This window comes from Lutra lutra, chromosome 11 (assembly GCF_902655055.1).
Source record: "Lutra lutra chromosome 11, mLutLut1.2, whole genome shotgun sequence".
Taxonomy (NCBI): Eukaryota; Metazoa; Chordata; class Mammalia; order Carnivora; family Mustelidae; genus Lutra; species Lutra lutra.
The window spans coordinates 54,428,175-54,450,534 of NC_062288.1; the positions used below are offsets into that span (position 1 = coordinate 54,428,175).

General features: G+C 39.5%; 1 protein-coding gene across 1 annotated transcript in view; it reads left to right on the forward strand.

The window, feature by feature from the left end:
• Positions 1 to 22,360, forward strand: part of DNAH11 (dynein axonemal heavy chain 11) — a 328,215-nt gene that overhangs the window by 20,197 nt on the left and 285,658 nt on the right. Inside the window, exons 6-8 of the mRNA XM_047694987.1 lie at positions 2,778 to 2,989; positions 11,192 to 11,425; positions 12,548 to 12,715. Coding sequence (XP_047550943.1) covers positions 2,778 to 2,989; positions 11,192 to 11,425; positions 12,548 to 12,715 — 614 coding nt within the window. The remainder of the gene's footprint in view (positions 1 to 2,777; positions 2,990 to 11,191; positions 11,426 to 12,547; positions 12,716 to 22,360) is intronic.

A 22,360-nucleotide genomic window follows, 5' to 3' on the forward strand; every position in this document is an offset into this window, starting at 1 on the left:
TCCACCCCTTGCTGCAAAATGGCCCCTCCTGCCTCGGTCTATCTTCCCGTCGTTTTGGATTCACTTCTCCACCCATCCTACCTTTCAGAAAGTGGTCGATTTTCTGTTTCTAGAATTGCTGCTCTTCTCTTCTATCTCCTGTTTAGTTTGTAGGTGTTCAGAATGGTTTGATAACTATCTATCTGGACTACTGGGACCTGATGTCATTTCAGGCTGCTGCTACTCCTCCATCTTGCTTCTCCTAGCGGCTCTTTAATTTCTTGCTATATAGCATATATAAGTTAGGAAATACTTAAAATACACTTCAGAGTTAGATTATCTCTTCAGGGTTTTCCCCAGAAGCTCTCCTGGGAAGAGAATCATGAGGGGGAATATTTAGGTTTGAAGGTCTGTCAGATCAGAATTTCTATCCCAGCTCCACTTAGTACATATTAAATTTGCTGAGCCTCCGATTTTAATCAGCCAATTGGCATATTAACACCTTCCTTGCAGAATTGTTCTGAGGATTAGAGCAATATTTCTCAACCTTGTCATTTTTTTTTTCATTCTTTTCACGGTTTATCACCATTGACATTTTGGACAGGATGATTGTTGGTTGTGGGGAGCTGCCCTGTGCATTGCTGGATGTTGAGTGGCATCCATGGCCTCCACCCCTCCAACCCCCCACCCCCACCCCATTGCAGCTGTGAACATCAAAATGTCACCAGACATCTCCAAATGAGTCCTGGGGGCAAAACCTTTACTGGCCAAGAACCTTTGGATTAAAGATAAATTATACAGGGTACATAGTACTAGGCACACAGTGACATATCTTCAGTGAGCAAAAAGTGCTCAATTTTTTTCTGTCTTGGTATAAGAGGAAAATTTTCTATGGATAAAGTTTCTGCAGGAACAAATCCCAGGGGTACTCAGGGCCTTAGGAGCATGTGGATTTCAAGATTCAGACATAAACTCTTTCAGTAGAACAAGTGGCCCAAAGCCATTGTCAGTTAGACATGCAAGACCCCTTCTCAAGGACGTCCTTGAGGCCTTGTGAAATCACCAGATGTGCTTATTGTACTTGAAAGGCACTTATCAGATGTGATTATTTAATTTTGAAATTAACATTGATAAAAACACTAATTTGAAAGCATGAGTACAACTGGGGAAGAAAACAATTCTTGGATGCTCTCTTTCTTCCAAGGTCTTTATTGTTTAGGTGGACAGAAAAATGGGTTATTGATAAGTGGAGTAATAGGAGTGGTGCATTCCTGACCCTGACAGCTCAAAAAAGTTGGCAGGTTTGTGTTGCTTTGTTTTTTGCCCCTGACAGGAATCTTTTGGGATAACCCCAGAAAATAAGAATGTACTTAACTCCCTACCTTCATAAATAAAGCCTGCTTTCAGTTAATCAAAGGTATTTGTAGTCTCAGGAGCAAAATCCAGTTGGTTGGAGATCATTCAGGGTACATTAAAATGACTAATTTTTTTTTTTTTTTTTTTTTTTTTTTTTTTTTTTTTGTGAGCAGTTTGGGTGAGGGGTGGAGGGGAGGGGCAGAGGGAGGGAGGGAGAGATTCTCCAGCAGGCTTGCTGCCTAACACAGAGTCTGACTTGGGGCTCGATCTCACAACCCTGAAATCATGACCTGAGCAGAAATCATGTTAGGTGCTTAACCAACTGAGGTACCGAGATGCCCGTTTTTGTTTTTGTTTTTTAAGTTGTTTTTTTAAAATTTTATTTATTTGAGACAGAGAGAGAGATCACAAGTAAGCAGAGTGGCAGGCAGAGATAGAAGGGAAGCAGACTCCCCACTGAGCAAAGAGTCTGATGCGGGGCTTGATCCCAGGACCCTGAGATCATGACCTGAGCCGAAGGCAGAGGCTTAAACCACTGAGCCACCCAGGCGCCCCATGAGATGTCTGGTTTTTTTTTTTTGAAGTAAGCTCTGCAGCTTATTCCTTATTCATCCTGCTTAATGATTTTTAAGATGGAGATAAAATTCATCTCACATAAAAATAACCATTTTGAATGTAGTGTTGAGTGACACTTACTACATTCACAATGTCCTACAGCCTTCACCTCTCTCTAGTTCCAAATTATTTTTTATCACCTGTATGGTACAATTTTAGTAGTTACATTTTGAATAACATAAAATTCCACAGTCATTGCCTGAGTTACTCTCATAGGACACTGGGATGAGACACTGAAATTGTCTTGATACCAAGTACCTAAGAGGAATTAACATTGCAGTGATGAGCCTGTAACCCCAACCATAAAGTGATGACAACTTTGCAGACCTGTTTTATTTCTGTAGTTTCGTGCAGTTGGGTAAATATCCTTAGATCTTAAAGATGTATTTTCCCAGTGAGTGTTGCATCATGCTTTCCTTGGGCTCTGTAGTTAACAACACCAGGGCTTGCTTGGATGGCTGCTACATCCAGACTGTGTATAAGTCTTCCAAATCCATAGTGGCTCAGTTGCGGTGTCCCTATTTAAGTATAGCCATGTTCTTTAGCACTGTTTGCTTGAACTTGTAAAGTGAATTTTAAAAAAGAGACTACAGGGGCGCCTGGGTGGCTCAGTGGGTTAAGCCGCTGCCTTCCGATCAGGTCATGATCTCAGAGTCCTGGGATCAAGCCCCGCATCGGGCTCTCTGCTCAGCAGGGAGCCTGCTTCCTCCTCTCTCTCTGCCTGCCTCTCTGCCTGCTTGTGATCTCTCTGTCAAATAAATAAATAAAATCTTTAAAAAAAAAAAAAAAGACTACAGCCCATTGATGGTGGTTTTCATTTCTCTTAGCGCTCCTGGAAGCCCAAGATGTGGAGCTTTACCTGAGACCCCTGAGAAGACATGTTCGGTGTCTCCAGGAGTCAGAATTCCCTCAGATCCGTGTGCTCATTGCCCCGTTATTTCATACCACCTGCCTCATCTGGAGTCATTCCAAGTTTTATAATACTCCTGCTCGGATTATAGTCCTATTGCAAGAGTTTTGTAACCTCTTCATTAACCAGGTATGTGGTATTAAAAAAAAAAAGGAAGAACCATCATTGCCATGTGGTAGGTTTTAATAAACCAATGACAAGCAAATAAATGTAGTCTTTAGTAAGAATACCATTTTCCTTTTTTTTTTTTTTTTTTTTTTTTTTTTTCCAGAAAGGACCTTTATGGTAACAAAGACCAGGTGACTTTATTCTAAATGGCAGAAAAGCTCTGGAAATCTGTCCAGTGCATTCAAATGACAGTTTGTTACTGGATTGAATACTCTACCTTTCTTCAAAGAGATTGAAGACAGCTTCTAATAAAAGGCAGATAGTTGGGCACCTTGGTGGCTCAGTTGGCTAAACATCTGACTGTTGATTTTGGCTCTGGTCATGATCTCAGTGTTGTGGGATTGAGCCCTATTTCGGGCTCCAGTGCTGGGCCTGGAGCCTGCTTGAGATTCTCCCTCTCCATCAGCCCCTCTCCCACTCCCCCTTCTCAAAATATTAAATAAGAAAAGGCAGATAGACATAGTCCTTTCTTCGAAGCTTTCTCTTTGGTTTCCACAGGAACACTAAATGATGGGAGACTTTTGGAAAATAAAGTAAGAGAACCTGGCTGAGAAAGAATGCTGAAAAGTGGTAATGCAATTTATTTAAAAATTGATTCAGGGGCACCTGGATTGGTCAGCTGGGTTGAGCCTCTGCCTTCTGCTCAGGTCATGATCTCAGGGTCCTGGGATCGAGCCCTGCATTGGGCTCTCTGCTCAGCGGGGAGCCTGCTTCCCCCTCTTTCCCTGTCTGCCTCTCTGCCTACTTGTGACCTATCTCTCTGTTAAATAAATAAATAAAATCTTTTTAAAAAAACTGATTCATAGTTGACCTTTAAAAATCTCCAGTTTATATTTCTCTATTCTTCACTTGGAAAATGTTTTAAAAAATTGGACTGCATCCTTAAATATTCTGTATGAACTTTAATTCTTCATGCATCCATAAAATCAGAGAATATTGTATAATTTGAGAGCTAAAAGATAGTTGGAGGGCACATAACCCCGTTGTTCTCAGTTGGGGCTGTGTCTGAGTCTGCTTGAGCTGCTGTAATGAAATACCATAGGCCGGGGTGGCTTTATTTTCAGAAATAGTTTTCTCACAGTTTCGGAGTTGGGGACTCAGATCAAAGTGCCAGTATGGCCATGTTCTGTTGAGTTTGTTTTTTTTTTCCTGGCTTGCAGTCGCTGTGTTTTTCCTCTGTGTCCTCACATGGGGTGGAGGTGGGAGAGCTCTTTTTCTCTTCTTACAAAGTCACAGTCCTATGACATGAGGGTCCTGCTCTTAGGACTCCATGTAACCATGATCATCTCCTGAAAGACCCATTTCTAGACAGTTACGTTGGTGAATAGGGCTTCAGCATATGAACTTGGAAAGAGAGACTGACCGTTCTCTCGGTAGCAAACTCCGTAAGCAGGAAGTAGGTCTGAACCACTAAGGAGTTCTTGTAAAACAAATGCCAGAGAAGCAGGATCTGTGTCTGTATGGCTTGGACTGCGAGTTGTTAACGTTGCTTTCCATGAGAAGTGGATTGCCTCTAGCTGCAATGGACAATCTGAAGAAGAAAAAAAAAGTATAAATTCATGTGAACTGGAAAGTTAAGAATGCAGTGGCTTCTGAAACAGCTTGTTTCAGAGGTCTCAGATGATAATTTCAAAGCTCGCTGCCATCCTCCATTTTGGTCGCTTTATTTTGGACTTTATTCTCATCACTTGTTAAGTAAGACGGCTTTTAGTACTCTAGATATGTCTCCTTTTCATAGAGTAACTTCCCTGGAAAGGGACTGTCCTTCTTGCTTAATTCTGGTCCAGTGGGTTTTGATTCCATTCTGGGATCAATCTTTGTGGCAGAGGAGATAGGCTACTTGGGACAGTTCTGGGTCACTTGCTTAGAGGAGGTTGGATGACTGTGATTGACCTAAATCTCAGATCTAGACTAATGCCTCCCAGTGGTCTTGACACTGTGACTCACATGGAAAATAAAAATGCTTTACTGTACAGTTGGGTGAGTTGGAGAGCAGTTGGAACCCTGGAAGTGTGCTCGTAGACCAGGCGAACAGCTTGCAGCCTCTGCTGCCCCAGGCCCCAGAGCCTTGCTGTTACAAGCAGTAGAGAGAACATGGTATAGGATGAACAGCAGTGGTTTGGGAACTGTATTTCAATCCAGTCTCTGAAATTTTTTTAGACAAATTACCTGAGACTTGAAAAATGACATTATTTGCTGAATTACCCTGAGAATTTAGGGTGAAATCCAGATTAAAGAATGGGTCTCCTAACTTGTGAGATGGAGTTTAGTAGTGTGTGCATGTGCGTGTGTGTTTCTCTCTGGTTTTAAAGAGGTGGAGAATATGGAGAGGGACTTTGGCCTCAGACCAACCTGAATTCAATTCTAATCGAAATACTTAAGGCGGAGTGAAATTGGTTCTTGAGAACTCAGTTTCCATAGCTGTAAGTGAGGGTAATGCCCAGTTCATGGGCTGTTTTGAGGATCAAGAGGTAACCTAAATTGAGTGCCCAGTGTGACATTTAACAGGGTCTCAGTCGAAGCTAGTTCTAAGCTATTGACCTTCAAATTAGTTGCAGCTATTGATGGGAGATAACAACAACAACAACAACAACAACGGGTCAGTTCCTTGCTATATTCTCTCCTCTGGCTTTGTTCTATTTCTTTCTTTGTTGGTCAGCAAGTATGCTAGGTCCTAATGGCTTTGCATCTCCATTTTAAAGACCTTGATCCCTATTGAAAAGTCAGCAATGTATTCTCACAACTTCTGCTAAACCCATTTTAAAGGATCCTCATCACATTTTGAGATTTACTAAAACTTAATACTACAAAGCCCTGCTAATTTATCAACTCCAGAGGTGGTTATCTGTTGCAGTAAGTGGTTTTTAAGAAGTCCTTTAAACCTGTGATCCCTGGCCTCTAGTCTATGGCATGCAGTTTGCCAAGCTCCCAAGCAAATAATGTAGCTTTCCTTGTTGCTTAGTGTTTCTGGCTCCTGTCCAGATGTTCTGATGACCTGATTTCCTTGATTCTCAAGTGGACTTGGTAGTGAAGGTGCCCCAACATGTTACGAATCACAAATCAGTAATGGGCCAAGTTTCATACCTGGGTCCCCTGAAGAGCTGAGCTCTCCCCAAGTCTTCCCCAGTGATCTTCTGTCTAGTTCATTTCTTATGTTAACAAGCAGTATATAGTGCCTTTTATTTGTGAGGAACCCTTCTAAGCCTTTACAGAAACTAAAAATGTAATTCCCTATCAATGCTGTGACAGAGATGCTATTAGTAATCCGTTTTATAATTTAAAAAAATCCCTTGAACTCAAGAGAAGACAAAACGCTTTCCTAAGGTGACCCAGTTTTTAAGTGGCACAGTTTCTTAGCCATTACACTAGGCCCCATATTTTAAAACAACAGTTTTGATTTTTAATTACAATGTAATATGTGGTATACTAATGATAATTATAAAATATTTTCATCACATACAATTTATAATAATAGAAATAGTCCTGCACATCTATCACCATAAAATTCAGCCTTCCTATATTTCATATTCTCAAAACTTACATGTATTTATGCATTTTATCACACATATAATTATTTTTTTATTAATTCCTTGAAAAATTATTGTTGGATATTTAGGCTGCTTCCAGTCTCCTCTGTTATACACACTGTGCAGAAAATGACTTTATATGAGAGTCCCTTTTTCCTTAACTTGGGTCATCAGTTTAATATAAATTCCTGGTAATGATCAAAGGATGCAATGTTTTCATGACCCTTGAATAATTTTTGATATTTACAAATTCTTTTTTAAAAGGTTGTATCAATTACATTGCTATTACCAATATGTAAAACATTTTATTATAATTCACCAGCTTTGAACATTACCTTTTTTTTTTTTAATTTTATTGATTTGAGAGCAAGAGTGAGCATGAGTGGGGTGAGGGGCAGAGGGAGAAGCAGACTCCCCTCTGAGCAGGGAGGCCAATGTGGACTCCATTCCAGGAACCTAGATCAAAACCTGAGCTGCAGGCAGATGCTTAACCAACTGATCCACCCAGGCACCCTGAGCACCACAATTTTTTAAAAAATTGGGACGATTTATTGGGTGTATAGTGGTACCATCTTGTTTAATTTTTACCTTGAACAATTTTTTTTTTAAGATTTTATTTATTTATTTGGCAGACAGAGATCACAAGTAGGCAGAGAGGCAGGCAGAGAGAGAGGAGGAAGCAGGCTCCCTGCTAAGCAGAGAGCCTGATGCAGGGCTCGATCCGAGGACCCTGAGACCATTGACCTGAGCCTAAGGCAGAGGCTTTAACCCACTGAGCCACCCAGGTGCCACAGTACCTTGCACAATTTATATCATTACACATTTTGTGTTTTTTATAATTTCATAATGTAGCTTTCATGTACTTTGTATATACTTTGAATATACTTTGTATATACTTTGAATCTATTGACCTTTAAGTGTTTATAAAACATTTGAACTCTTGCTGTGTTAAACATCAGAGGCAATTTGGCGTTCTATCATATGTATTTGGCTAATACATCAATGCAATATTTTTAATTTCTGTGATATTTTAAAATTTTAGAAAAGTATTATTTAAATTGAAGAGGTCTCACTTAAATTTCGGTGTTCCACCCTCCACTGCTAAGTTAGCAACTCACAGCACTGGCTGTGTCATGGCCATTGGCACAGTCTGTTATAGGAGCTTTAGGTACCCTTTGGAAAGGTCATGTGCTGTCTAGATGACCATGGTCTCCACCATTTGCTGTTATTCCTGGTTGGTTCCATTCATTTTCATTCTATGACCAATCTTTCTAGGCATTCCAATTTCAGATCCTTTTTATTTTAGAAGTAAATATGTTTCTCTTCCCTTGTTTTCTAACAGTGGCCATTAACAGTCATTTAGGTTGGATTTATAAAAGGCATCATCTCTTCATCTGGCCACCTGGCCACCTCAGTTGATGGCATACTGGAGTTTTGATAATGGGGTCTTTTTTTTTTAATGGCTTGCTTCTTTTCTCTGATAACCTGACTCTATTCCCTATTTGTTGTACCTCATTACCACTCTAGGCCCACCACTCTGTCTGTTCCATGGCTTGGTATCTCTTTTGTGGATATTGTTCTTAAAGATCCTAGATGAAGAGATGTGCCCGGGTGGCTCAGTCTGTTAAGCATCTGCCTTTGGCTCAGGTCATGATCCTAGGGTCCTGGGATCGAGTTCTGCATCAGGCTCCCTGCTCAGTTGGGAGTCTCCTTCTCTTTTGACCTCTGATGTTCCACCCTGCTTTTGCTCTCTCTCTCTCTCTCTCTCTCTCTGTCAAATAAAGAAAAAATAAAATCTTTGTCAAAAAAGATCCTAGGTGAAGAAAAGTTTTAAGTCTGAGAGGTCAGCTTGGAAAAGAAATGTCGTGTTTGAGCAAAAATAAAAATCCATAAAAGCACATTAAAAAAAAGCAGCTGAGAGACTGGCATTCGGCTAACACAGTCTCGCAGATAAATTGCTTAATTAATAATTGATTAATTGGCTTATTGATAAATTGGTTAGCAGTATTTTAGTGTATAAGGCCTCTGAGTGGGGACCAGTTCATCCTAAATCCCATGGGTTTTTGGTGTGTGCTGAGACCCTTGAGTATGAGAGAATAGAGTACTCATGGTCGGGTGTGCTCCAGAGTGTTGCTGTAGGAAGCAGAAAAGAATTCAGAGTTTAAGAGCTAAAAGGAATTTTGAGGTTCACTTAATTCATCTTGCTCCTTTCATAGATGAGGAAACTGAGATCCTCTGAGATAATTTAGCTAATATCACAAAAGCAGTTAGTAGCCCCTAACTGGATCATAACTGCCTCCTGCTGATCGTTCGTACCTCACACACCCTGCTGCCCATTGAAATGATATAGACTAGATTTTCTTAGGGTATTTAGTACTATGAGTACTATACCCTTGTCTTTGGGAGATTAATTGCTGTGATTGTGTCATTTGTGTGACGGTCTATCAGGAAGAGTAAGAATGAAAGTAAGAACAGCTTGCCTGGACGTTAAGTTAGATGCAGGTAATTAAGTCACTGGGGGCTCCTGAAACAGAGAAGGCAATTGAGTCATTGCCACAGATTTTTTTTTTTTTAAACTTCCTGAAAGGACACAGGGCACATTTTTAATAAAGCGTACATAAAGATAAAGGTCTCTGGAACTCCTAGCCTGTACCAAAATGTTGACTCCTTTATAACACGCATTGCTACGGGATTACTGGTGGTTCTCTTCAGTGTTCTCTGTGCAGTGTTTACAGTGTACAGGCCATGTACACTCTTCTGGGCAGTCACAGTGGCAAGTAAGAGCACAGATGGGCGATCTACAGCTCAAACTCAAAGAATTCTAATCCGTAGGGGTTTTAGAAGCTAAACATGAGTTTTTTACTTACAAATTATGGCACAGTCTATATTACATGTAAAACTATGACCATTCGTGGGGGAAGAATACTATGTCTACATTTAGGAAAAAATCCTTCCATCTGGTAGGTGAACTCAATGGCTTTCATTACGTACTCCACTGAGATAGGTAACAGCTTTCTAAGCAACCACCACATTCAAGGAACAAAATTTAAGCCTACGTTTTATGTGAGTTGAAGATGTTTCGGGAAGAAATAGTGTACAAAAGATCCTATAGAATTTATATTTTCTTGAAGTCCTTAAAGAGGGAAATTCTGAATATTCCTAACAAATATGGGTAGGGAAGGCCTGGAAGGTACCTAGATGTGACTGTCCTATGAGAAATTGACCAGTGTACATGAATCTGCTACTAGAGTCTTTTTTTTTTTTTTTTTTTTTTTTTTTTTTTAAATAAGAAGTCTCCATGCTGAACATGGGGCTTGAACTTTTGCCTCTGAGATCAATGGTCATGTGCTCTACTGACAGAGCCAGCCAGATGCCCCTGCATGGGTCTTTCTTTTAAAAAACCCTCTTACCTTTCCATTTCCTCTACTTAAAACTAGTTTATATAGCATTATTTCCACTAGATTTTATGTCCCATAATGTTAGTAGAAGAGATGCTTGCTACCGTAAGAAAATTGCTGGTGTGACCCTTAACGATATGAGCTCTTTCTCACCTTTACAGATGACCCACTGCTACCAGGTAAGGTGACCATATTTTTTAAAGCCCATGGTCTTCAAGAGTTCCCCTTCTGGTTTGTGTATTTCTTTATATGAAGGAAAAATTATGCAGAATATTCGTAGTGAGAATACCCATGCAAATTCTCATTATATAGTTGTCATACCTGCAAAGCTTAGCAAAAACTTAGTCATTGCTAGAAAGTGTATTCGGAAATTGTAGAGTCTCCTGTAGATAATTCTAACGTATACAAGTATGTCATTGAAATCCCAGTGTCTGAATTTCTAGAATTTATTTTTTGTCTCACAGCATTGCTAGCCCAATTCAAGGATGTATCATTTAAAACATGCGTTGAGGGGTGCCTGAGTGGCTCAGTCCACTCCGTGTCTCACTCTTGGTTTCCACTCAGGTCATGACCTCAGGATCATGAGATCCAGCCCCAGGTCAGGCTCAGTGTGGAGTATTCTTGTCCCTTTCCCTCTCCCTCTGTCCCTCTACCTACCCCCAGTGCGTCTCACTCTCTCAAATAAAATCTTAAAAAGCAAAAACAAAACAAAAGGATTGAGGGGTACCTGGGTGGCTCAGTCTGTTAAGTGTGTCTGCCTTCTGCCTGGTCATGATCCTGGGGTCCTGGAATTGAGCCCCGTGTTGGGCTCCTTGCTCAGCAGGGAGCCTGCCTCTATCTCTCTCTCTGAGCCTCTCCACATGCTTTCTCTTGAGTAAATAAACAAAATCTTAAAAAAAAAAAAAAAAAAAGAAAAGATTCATTGAAAAAAAAAAAATTCATTGAAACAGGTGTTTTCGGGCGCCTGGGTGGCTCAGTGGGTTAAGCCGCTGCCTTCGGCTCAGGTCATGATCTCGGGGTCCTGGAATCGAGTCCCGCATCGGGCTCTCTGCTCAGCAGGGAGCCTGCTTTGCTTCCCTTCCTCTCTCTCTGCCTGCCTCTCTGCCTACTTGTGATCTCTCTCTGTCAAATAAATAAATAAAATCTTAAAAAAAAAAAAAGAAACAGGTGTTTTCACTAAAAAAACCTTTTTTTTTAAAACATATTTTTGATCAGAGTTTCCTTTTATTAAAACCTAGGCAATAGCTTACCTTTCACCTGAAGACCTTTTGAAAGGAGAAGTTGAAGACTCTTTGGAAAAGATTGAGGTGGCCATTAACATCTTAAAGACTTTCAAAAAGTCTTTTTTCAACTACAGAAAAGAATTGGCAAGCTATTTTAAGGGAAACAAGAAGCTAAAACCATGGGATTTCCAGTCTCAACTGGTGTTTTGTAGATTTGACAAATTTCTGGACCGTTTCATGAAAATAGAGGTATTTATTGACTTGTGATTTATTTGTATTGTGGATGGGTTAAAAAAATCTTGTTTTCTGTATCATTTGGGAGATAGTTTATTCTGTTTGGGTGGGAGAGAGGAAGGTCTCCTTTCTGGATTATTATGAAGTGCTGACAAGGCCAATGCTGTTAAGGTTGTTTTTATAAGCTTTACTTTGATTTCTTTCTTTCTTTTCTTTTTTAAATTCATTTTTTATTCTTTTAGTATACTGAATATATGTGAGACTCTCTTATGTATTAGTGATCTTTGACTTCTAACTTAATAAGCTCTTGGAAGACCATTGTAAATCAAGAATTTCTACTATACCTGGAAAACCCATTTGATTATCTAAATGCCACACTATCTTTCAGAATATCAATATATGGACTATAAAAATACTAAAGCCCATCATAAAAAAAAGAACATGGAAATATGTGCTGTGTGTCAATGTTTTTCAGATACTTTAAAAACAAACATTGAATACACACGTGTACAAACATTCACACACGTAGTTGGAGCCAACTGGCTAAGGGTTTTTTTAAAGCAGGGGATCTAGTGGCAGTGCCTTCGGCTCTTTGTAAAGCTCTTTCAAGTTTGGACTTTTTTGTTATCATAAAATTTGTTGTATTTCATCCAAAATTAGAACTGCGTGTTTTGAAAATTCCCATCCCTTAATCAGCCTGAATGCCTCTCAAAGTCTAAGAGCTAAATGCCTAACTAGAGGTGACTGGTCCCCTTTCCTTATCAGTCTTATGCTCCCTCTCAGTAAGGGAGGTAATTCACTGCAAAGTGGAGGCTGAAGATAGGATTTTAGATATGACCAGGGAATCTGAGGTAGGTTTAGAAGGATGTAAAAGTACAGAATCATATGTTTAGCTCTGGTAAAGTAGGTGTTGCCTGGACTGCTGGAAAATTCTCAGGAAATGTGAAAATGGGAATATGATTTTAAAACCAGTAACTTTGTTCATTTAAATCATTTATAATTTTCTGTCATGTAAGTGTATATTAAATCACTGATTTTTTTTGAATGCTTGAAAGTGTTTCATCTTTGCAACTTTAAACTGCTCCGGTCCTGTTCAAGGTGGTGGAAAGATCTTTATTGTACTGTGTTTTTACCAAGGATATATTTGTCACCATATTGGAATTTGAAAAGCTGGAAAGACTTGAATTTGGTGGTACCAAAGGAGCGATTTTAAATGGACAAATCCTCGAGATGATGGAAGAATTTATGGAACTATGTGAAGTTTTTAAACAGAGCACTTATGACCCATCTGATTACAATAATATGGTAATATTATACCTTTGCATTTTCATTGCATAGAACCTTATAATTTTAAAGCTAGAAAGGATGGAAGGTCAGAGTGGTAATAGGTACCGCCTGGTAGAATCTCTCTAGGATGAAAGAGGTTAAATGACTTGCCCGAAGTCTCTTATCTACTTAGTGGTAGATCAGGGACTGGAACTTAGGCCTTTGCATTTAGAAGTTGAGAACATTGACAGCTGTTTCTAATGTAACAGTGGACTCAGTCTGGATTTGTTTCTGGCTTCTGTGTACTGAAAAGGAAGTTTTCAGATTAACTCATTTCTGTATGACTGATGTCTCTGTAATTTGTGTGTTTTATTTTGTCCTTTTCCTGAATCACTGGATAATTTTTTGGTCTATTTGAACATTTCGTTTCAGCCTATTCACTACATATATTATGAAGATGTATATTGTCTCTCACATATTTTTGCTGTTCTTCTTTAGTGTTCTTTGTAGTTTCATAATTTCAGGCTCAAGGAAATAAGGGGAAGCTTTCAGACGTAGGTGCTTCTTTTTTCTGCCACTCCCAGCCTGTTAGTGGCCAGGGAGTTGCCTGGGAGGCTCCCTGCAGCTCTAGGATAAGAATAGCGTCATTTCAGTTGTCGGCCAAGAGCGGTGAAGTCTGGATACCAAAAAAAGAAAAGAAAAAAAAGGATTTCACTCTTGTCTTCTTTTTTTATACAGAATGTGAATTTCTTCACTGTTGTGCTTATATTTGGTCAAATAATGGGTTATGTGTAATGCACAAGTGCAGTGAGTTAGCCTTATTAAAGACAAGGTCAGCAGACTTAATCCTTTTGAACTCTAGTCCGCTTGTGGAAGTAACGGCAAGAGGATGTGGCCATTATGTGTCCTGCTATTTTGTGCAAAAATAGGAGGAACCTAGGACCCTGGTGAGTAAGAGCCTGAGCTCATCTCCAGAGCCTGTAAGATGTCTCTCCCACATGGTGGGCAGTCCAGGAATCTGGATGGAATAGAACTCTTGCAGTGCCTTGGCTTAGCTCTCCTGAGCAACTTGGCAGAGGAGTGTGAGACCCACCGCGCAGGGAATCCTCGGGTGCACCTGAGTAGCTAAGTCTGGATTTCCCCATGGTGGGAACACCTGGCAGGTTTTCAGAGTGCAGGGGTTGGAGAAGGAGGTGAGGTTTAGCTGATGTCACTACCTTGGCAATGCCAGAGGTCCTGAATTTATCCCTCTCTTCCCAAAGCCTGGCACAGTCGCAAACAAGGAGGAATACAATATTCATTTGCTCCTAACATACGTATTTACTTAGTATTTGTATTTTGGTATTGAGTATTTTGAAGTCCCATTTATTTTGTGAGTAAAATGGGCAAGGCTTACTCCTTTTTTTTTTTTTTTTTTTTTTAAGATTTATCTATTTTAGAGAGAGTGCATGCACAAGCAGGGGGAGGGCCAGAGGGAGATGAAGAGAGAGAATCTCAAGTAGACTCCCTGCTGAGTACAGAGCCCACACTGGCCCCTTGGTCTCACAACTGCAAGACAATGCCCCAAGCCCGAAACGAAGAGTGAGACCCGCAGCCGACTGCACCCCCCAGGTGCCCCAGGGCTTACTTCTGATGTCCGTATCTGGGTTGAGACATTAATAACCTAGCCTCGAAGTTCTTCATCCTCCTCTCTGGGTATTTCTCTTTAGAAGAGAACCTAGAAGCTCCTTGACTTTGAGCCTTCCTTAAAATTAAAATACTATTTAACTAAAAGTTCATTTAATTGCTTTTTTTATGTTGAAGAGTTTTGCCTTTTGTTTCTTTTGAAGATTTTATTTATTTGTCAGAGAGACAGAAAGCGCAAAAGCAGGGGCAGTGGAAGGCAGAGGGAGAAGTAGGCTCTCCGCTGAGCAGGGAGCCCGATGTGGGGCTCAATCCCAGGACCCTAGAATCATGACCTGAGCTGAAGGCAAACCCTTAACCTACTGAGGCACCCAGGTGCCCCAAGCTTTGCCCTGGTTATCAGTGTTGCCTCAGAATGTTGCAATGATTATGTATTTTAGCTTAATAAGCTTTATCTGGGGCTTTTTAGCTGAATTTGTTGTATTGATTTTTATGATGAATTCAGTTGGTAATTTTTAGGAGACATTTTCTGAAATTATTTCCAGCCTAGTATATTCATACAGTCATATCCACATGCCCACCACGTGCCCTTCTCTTCCCACTGCATATACTTTTGCATGTTCCCTGGTCCCCAGTTAATATACACGAGCGCTAAAATAGTAGTTGATTGTATCATGACTTTAGTATAATAATGGTTCAAATATGTTTCAGTAAATTAAAGAAATAATTGCTGATTTGCATTTGGATGTACTAGTATTTGTTTCTTTCAATCATTCTCAAGCCTATAATCAGGCAAAAGAGGTATGCCACTGTGGTCCATTTATAGAACATAGGGATTTTCTCAGGCATATCCTTAAAAATATTTCTAGGTTTCTCAATTATTTTTGAATAGAAAGATCACTTCAGGCATTTCTTGGGCTTCTTCCTATGGAATTTTGAGATTTAGACAATAAAGGGGAGAGACTTGGATTATTTATTTATTGTTGAAATTGATTTGACATTTAACATCATGTAGATTTAAGGTATACAACTTGTTAATTTCAGACATTCATATATTGTGATACTGTCATTGTAGTGAAAACTACCACCTCTCTCACACCACGTAATTATATTTTCTTTTTAGTGGTTGGAATCATTATGTTCTAGTCACTCAGCAAGTTTGATATTAAATGAATATAGACACAACAGTATTGTATTAAAATAACAAACTTGCTAAGAGATTTGCTTTATTAGTTGTATTTAATAGCTAATCAGATCACTTCAGGCCCAGTAGCTTTCCTTTGCTGACATTTTGAGGTGTTACTTGTGTAGTTATCTGGAGAATTTTCTTTAATCAGGGGTAGTGGCTATTTGTGAGAGGAATGTCCTGGCTCCACTTAGTCTCTGTTAATCAGAGTCCATTAATATTTACTGAGTAATTGCTAGGTACCAGGAGTTATGCCAAATCTTCACACATTCCTGTTTCATTCTCACTATAATCCTGAGAGTGATGTCCAGGCGGATAACAAGCAAATTACCTGAGATGCCGTGGTCCTCTGGGAGGGGACCCGGTTCCAGCCCCGAACTCTGAAGCCCATGCCAGCACTCTCCCCTGTGCCACTCTGACTCTTCAGTATTTGCCTTGTTGTCTCCTCATTGAAATGAAGGGAATAAGTTCATCTGGGCAAGGGGGGTGGTGCTGTGGTTGGAGAAATCAACCTGAGCGCCTGTGCCCCAAGGTGAGCTGATCCCAAGATACAGTATCTTTTGCTTCCAGTCTGTCATTATACCAGAATCTAAAATATATTTTCCAAGTTCTTTAGTTAATCCATACTAGGTTGTATTCCAGTTCCTACAGTTCGTTCTCTGTTCTGTTCTAGCCTACCGAATGATTAATTCTTCTATTACTGTATGTAGCATTTTCTAATTTTAGTGATAAAAACTTGTTAGCCATCTGTGGGATTTTCCTATGTCCTACCTGCTTATTTTTTGAGATAAAATTTATTCTTTAAAAGCATGAACTCTTTTGAAAACATATCATGCAAAAAGGTAGTCTCCTACTTCTTATACTGCTGTCTTATTCCTTAATTTTCCACTTTTTTCTCCCCAAAGGCGTCTACCATTAGGAGTTTCTTGTATAATATTCCAGCGATACTTGGTTCATGCACTAGCAAATCCATGGGTGGGTTCTCTTGCATTCTGCTTTTGCACAGATAGCCTTCTCTACGCACCACTTACACCTTGCTTTCGTCACTTAATGTATTTTGGCAGTCATTTTGTATCACTACAAAGGCATTGCCTACTTTTTAAAGAATTGCATCTTATTCCATTGTATTTATGACTATTTTTAAATGTTAAATAAGATAACATTCTTTAAAGATACATTTAGGAACTTCTGCTTCTGGGAAGATGATATAGACATACTTCTCCATATGCCTTTTAGTATGTAGGGCTAAAGCATTTTTATATAAAATTGTTACCTGAAATTTACCTAGACATGGGACTGGATACACTGGCAACCTGGAAACACCAATGAGCACAGACATAACTTGCCCCAGTAAAAGCCAGATCTCTCTTAAGAAGGGAGCAGCATAGTAAGAAAACTTGTAGACCTAATCTCTCTAGTTCAGCCAAACCCTACAGAAGAAACTGTGTCCTACTCCCATTCATGCCAGCAAAGACCGAGTGGGAAGCCTAGACTTAAAATCAGTCTGGGGAAGTCTAGGTGGCTCAGTCAGTTAAGCATCTTTGGCTTAGGTCCTGATCCTGGGGTCCTGGGATCAAGTCTCACATTGGGTTGCCTGCCCCTCCCCCTGCTTGTTCTCTTTCTCCCTCTCTCTCTTTCCTTCTGTCTGTCTCTCTCTGGCAAATAAATAAAATCTTAAAGAAGTCTGTAACAGGTGCCTCAGCAACCCCCCCCCCCACCCCACCGGGATGGTGCCAGAGATTGGGAAATTAGAGAGCTGTGATTGTCATCCTGCCTGGACACTAAAGAGCTCCCACTTTGTGGTGTCAGTGGAGACCCCATGAGAATCCTGGACTTTCTTCCTCATCCAGTAACATACTTACCCCACTGGGGTAGTGTCAGAGGAATCCTGCTGGAGAGTCAGGACTTTGACCATGGCCAAGTGGTAACCAAATAACCTGCACTGGCATCTGTGGAGACCATATGGGGAACTTGAATACCCAGTTATGGTCAAGAGCTCCCCACACTTCGGTATCAACCAATGCCAGGGGAGAACCTGGATGTCTATCTCTACCTACAGTGATGAGGCTGGAGCAGTATTGGAGAAAATCAGCAAAAACAAGTTTCAAGATCCAGTGTCTCATAATATGAAAATGTCCAGGGTCAATTGAAAATGACTTATTATACCAAGAGCCAGGAAGGTCTCCTCTGAATGAGAAAGACCACTAATAGATGGCAACATGGAAATGACAGAGATGTTAGAATTCTCTCACGGATTCACGGATTTTAAAGAGCCAGGCTAAAAATGCTTCAATAAGTAATTATGAACATACTTGAAACAAATGAAAAAGCAGCCACAGTAAAGAAATACAAAGTTTCAGCAAATAGATGATAGAATGAATGAATTTTAGAGCTGAAAATAGAACAAAATATGAAGCACCGGGATATGGAATTCTGTGGCAGAATGGAGGAATAAAGAATTCACGCACTGGAGGGTGCCTGGGTGGCTCAGCGGGTTAAGCCTCTGCCTTCAGCCCAGGTCATGATCTCAGGGTCCTGGGATCAAGCCCTGTATTGGGCTCTCTGCTCGGCAGGGAGCCTGTTTCTCCCTCTCTCTCTGCCTGTCTCTCTGTCTACTTATGATCTCTCTCTCTGTCAAATAAATAAATCTTAAAGAAAACCAAACATGCACTGGAAGGTAGAGCAATAGAGACCCCTCAGTCTGAACACTAGGGAGGGCTAGACAAAGAGAAAGAGCAGAGCCTCCGGGGCCTGTGGGAGTGTACCAGACCTAGCATTTATGTCACTGGACACGGAGAAAGACCATGAAGCTGAAGGTCTCAAAGAGATAATGGCTGAGAACTTGCTGACTTTGGCAAGATAGAAAACTACAGATTCAAGAGGAAATAAGAACTCAAAGGTATATCCAAGGAACAACCCAGAGAATTCTATGCCAAGAGACTTAATTAAACTTTAGAAAACTGAAGACAAAAAAATCTTCAAAGCAACAAGGGAAGTCTTGCCTAAGGGTAAAGATGATTTGAATGACAGGGAATTTCTAATCAGAAATCATGGAGGCCAGAAGGAAATGGCAAAATATTTTTCAAGCCCTGAAAGAAAAAATCCATTAACTCAGAGTTCTCTATCCAGTGAAAAATACCCTTCAGGAATTAAGGACAAATCAAATTCTCAGAAGAACAAAAAACTATGAGAATTTGTCATGAGTAGACTGAACCTAAGAGAACAGCTGAAAGAAGTTCTCCTGACAGAGAGGAAACGATAAAACAGGGAGCCTTGGGACACCAGGGAGAACATGGAAAGGAAAAATATGTGTAAAAATAAGAGACTATCCTTGTCCTCTTGAGTTTTCTAAATTGTTTGACAGTGAAAGCAAAAATTAGAACACTAGTTTCCTTTTTTTTAAAAGATTTTATTTATTTATTTGACAGAGATCACAAGTAGACAGAGAGGCAGGCAGAGAGACAGGAGGAAGCAGGCTCCCTGCTGAGCAGAGAGCCCGATGCGGGACTCGATCCCAGGACTCCGAGATCATGACCTTAGCCGAAGGCAGCGGCTTAACCCACTGAGCCACCCAGGCACCCCTAGAACACTAGTTTTAAGTGTATGTGCTGAAAATATTTAAGACAATTATATTTTAAAAGAGCATGAAGGGATCGAAATGGAGGTAAGGTTTTTTTTCTGTTTTTGCCTATTTAAAAATTGTGGTAAGACATGTTTTGCATTTTACTTTTGTGTCCATTTTTAACTCTCCAGTTAAATGGCATTAAGTATATTCACAGTGTTGTACAATCATCAGTATTATCCACTTCTAGAACTTTTTATCATCTCACATGAAAACTCTACCCATTAAATGACCACTCTCCCTTGCCCCCTCCCCTTAGTCTCAGGTGATCTCTAGACTGCTTTTTGTCTCTGGACATATTTATTTTATATATCTCATGTTAGTGGACTGATATGATGTCTTTTGTGTTTGGCTTATTTCACTTAGCATAATGTCTTCAAGGTTCATCCAGTTACAGCATGCGTTGAAGTTTCATTTTTTCAAGGCTAGATAATATATGTAAATGCTGAGATTCATTTATTGATGAACACCTGGGTTGTTTCTATCTTTTGGCTCTTGTGAATAATGGTGCTATACACAATAATATATAAGTATTTGTTAGTCCTTTCTCTTCTTTGGGGTATATACCTAGGATTAGAGATGATTGGTTGTGGGGCTCCAGGCTGGCTCAGTTGGTTAAGTGTCCAACTCTCACTTTTGGCTCAGGTCATGATCTCAGGGTCCTTAGCCTGAGCCCTGACTTGGATGCTTAGTGGGGAGTCTGGTGAGATTCTCTTTTTCCCTTTCCATCACTCCCCCTTCACTTCCCCCACGCACTCTTATACACTCTCTGTCTCTCAAGTAAATCTTTAAAAAAAGAAAATGCTCAATCATGTAATTTTATATTTAACTTTTTTTTCCCTAAAGATTTTATTTGAGAGAGTGGGAGTGTGAGCACAGATAGGGAGGGGCAGGAGTAGAGGTAGAGGGAGGAGCAGACCTCCCCCCTGAGCAGGGATCCCAATGCGGGGCTCAATTCTGGGACCCTGGAATCAGGACCTGAGCCAAAGGCAGGAGTTTAACCAACTGAGCCACCTAGGTGCCCCTATGTTTCACTTTTTGAGGAATTTCTAAACTTTTTTCCATAGAGGTCGAACATTTTTGCTTTTCCACCAGCAGTGCAGAAAGATTCCAAGATTACCATGTCCTCACTAACACTTACTGATTTTCTCTTTCTTTTCTTCTTTTTCTTCGCCATCCTAATGCCTCTGAAGTGATAACTCATTGTGGTTTGATTTGCATTTCCCTAATAACAAGTAATGTTGGTCTTTTTTTTTTTAAGTACCTATTGGCCATTTTTATATCTGTGAAGACATGTCTGTTCGAGTATTTTGCTCTTTTTTTTTTTTTTAATTGGAGTCTTTGTTGTAGTTTTCCCTATATTTTGGACATTAATCCCTTCTTAAATATAAGATTTGCAAGTAGTTTCTCCCATTCTGTGCATTGTCTTTACACTTTCCTGATAGTGTTTTTTGATGCAAAAAGTTAACTTTGAAGTCACATTTATACATTTTTTTCTTTTGTCATCTTTTACTTTTGATGCCATGTCCAAGAAATGATGGCCAAATTCAATGTCGTGAAGATTTTCTCCAGTATTTTCTTATAAGAGTTTCATATTTTTAACTCTTACATTTAGGTCTTGATCTACTTTAAGTTTATTTTTGTATATCTTGGGGCACCTAGGTGGCTCAGTCAATTTAATTTCTGCCTTTGGTTCAGGTCATGATCTCAGGGTCCTGGATCAAGTCCCACATTGGGCTCCCTGTTGGCAGGAAGGCTTTTCTCTTCCCTACTTATGCTCACTCTCTCTCAAGTAAAATCTTAAAAAAAAATTTTTTTTAATATCTTGTAAGGATCACCTTGTCAGTAATGTATGGAAATGCAACTGATTTTTGCCTGTTGATTTTGTATTCTATGACTTTGATGAATGTATTACTGCTGAAAGTTTTTTTGGAGGAGGGTTGCAGAATCTTTAGGGTTTTCTGCATATAAAATCCTTTAATCTGTTAAGAGATCATTTCACTTCTCAATTTCCACCTTTGATAATTTTTTTTTCTTACCTAATATTTCTAGCTAGCACTTGTTAGGTTGAGTAGAATTGGTAAAAGTGGGCATCCTATTCTGTTGCTGATCTTAAGGGAAAAGAGTTTAAGGTTTAAACATTGAGTATGATATTACCTCTGCATTTTTGATAGATGGCCTTTATCATGTAGATAAAGTTTCCTTCCATTCTTAACTTTGTTGAGTGGTTTTATCATAAAAGGGTGTTGAATTTTGTCATGTTTTTTATGCATCAATTGAGATGATTGGGGTTTTTTTCTTATATTTGATTAATGTGGTGAACTACATTGATTTTCATTTGCCATCCTTGAATTCCAGGAATAAATCTACTTGGTCATTGTGTGTAATTCCTTTAATATGCTGATGGATTCTGTTTGCTCGTTTTTTTGGTGAGTGTGTTTGCATCATTACTTATGAGGAATACCAGTCTAGAGTTTCCTCTTCTTGTAGTATTTTTGTTTGGTTTTGCTATCAGGGAGATGTTTGCCTCATAGAATGAGTTAGGAGTATTTCCTCTTCTACAGTTTTTGGAAGATTTTAAGAAGGATTGTTTTCCTAATTTTTCTTACTGCTGGTTTGTTATTATAATATAGAAGTGCAACAGATTTCTGAATATTAATTTGGTATCCTGGAATTTCACTGAATTCATTTATTCCAATAGTTTTTTGTTTTGTTTTGTTTTTGGTGGCATCCTAAGAGTTTTCTATATAGAGTGTCATGTCATCTGCAAATACTGACAAGTTTCACTTCTTCCTTACCAGTTTGGATGCCTTTTATTTCTTTTTCATATCTGATTGCTGTGGTGAGGACTTCCAGTACTATGTTGGGTAATAATGGTGAGAGTGGACATATTTGTTTTGTTCCTAGTCTTAGAAGAAAAGCTTTCAGCATTTTACCTTTGAGAATGATGTTATCTGCAGGTTTGTCATATATACCCTTTGTTAATGTGAGGTGTGTTCCCTCTAAAAGAGTGAGTTATGTTCCCTCTAAACCTACTTTGTTGACAGTTTTATCATGAATGGATGTTGGATTTTGTCAGATGCTTTTCCTATATCTGTTCAGATGATGATAAAGTGATTTTTATCCTTCATTTTGTTAATGTATCCTTGATCATGGTGAGTCATTCTTTCAATGTGTTGTTGAATTTGGTTTGCTAATTTTTGCATCTATGTTCATCAAGGTTACTGGTCTGTTATTTTCTTTCTTTGTAGTG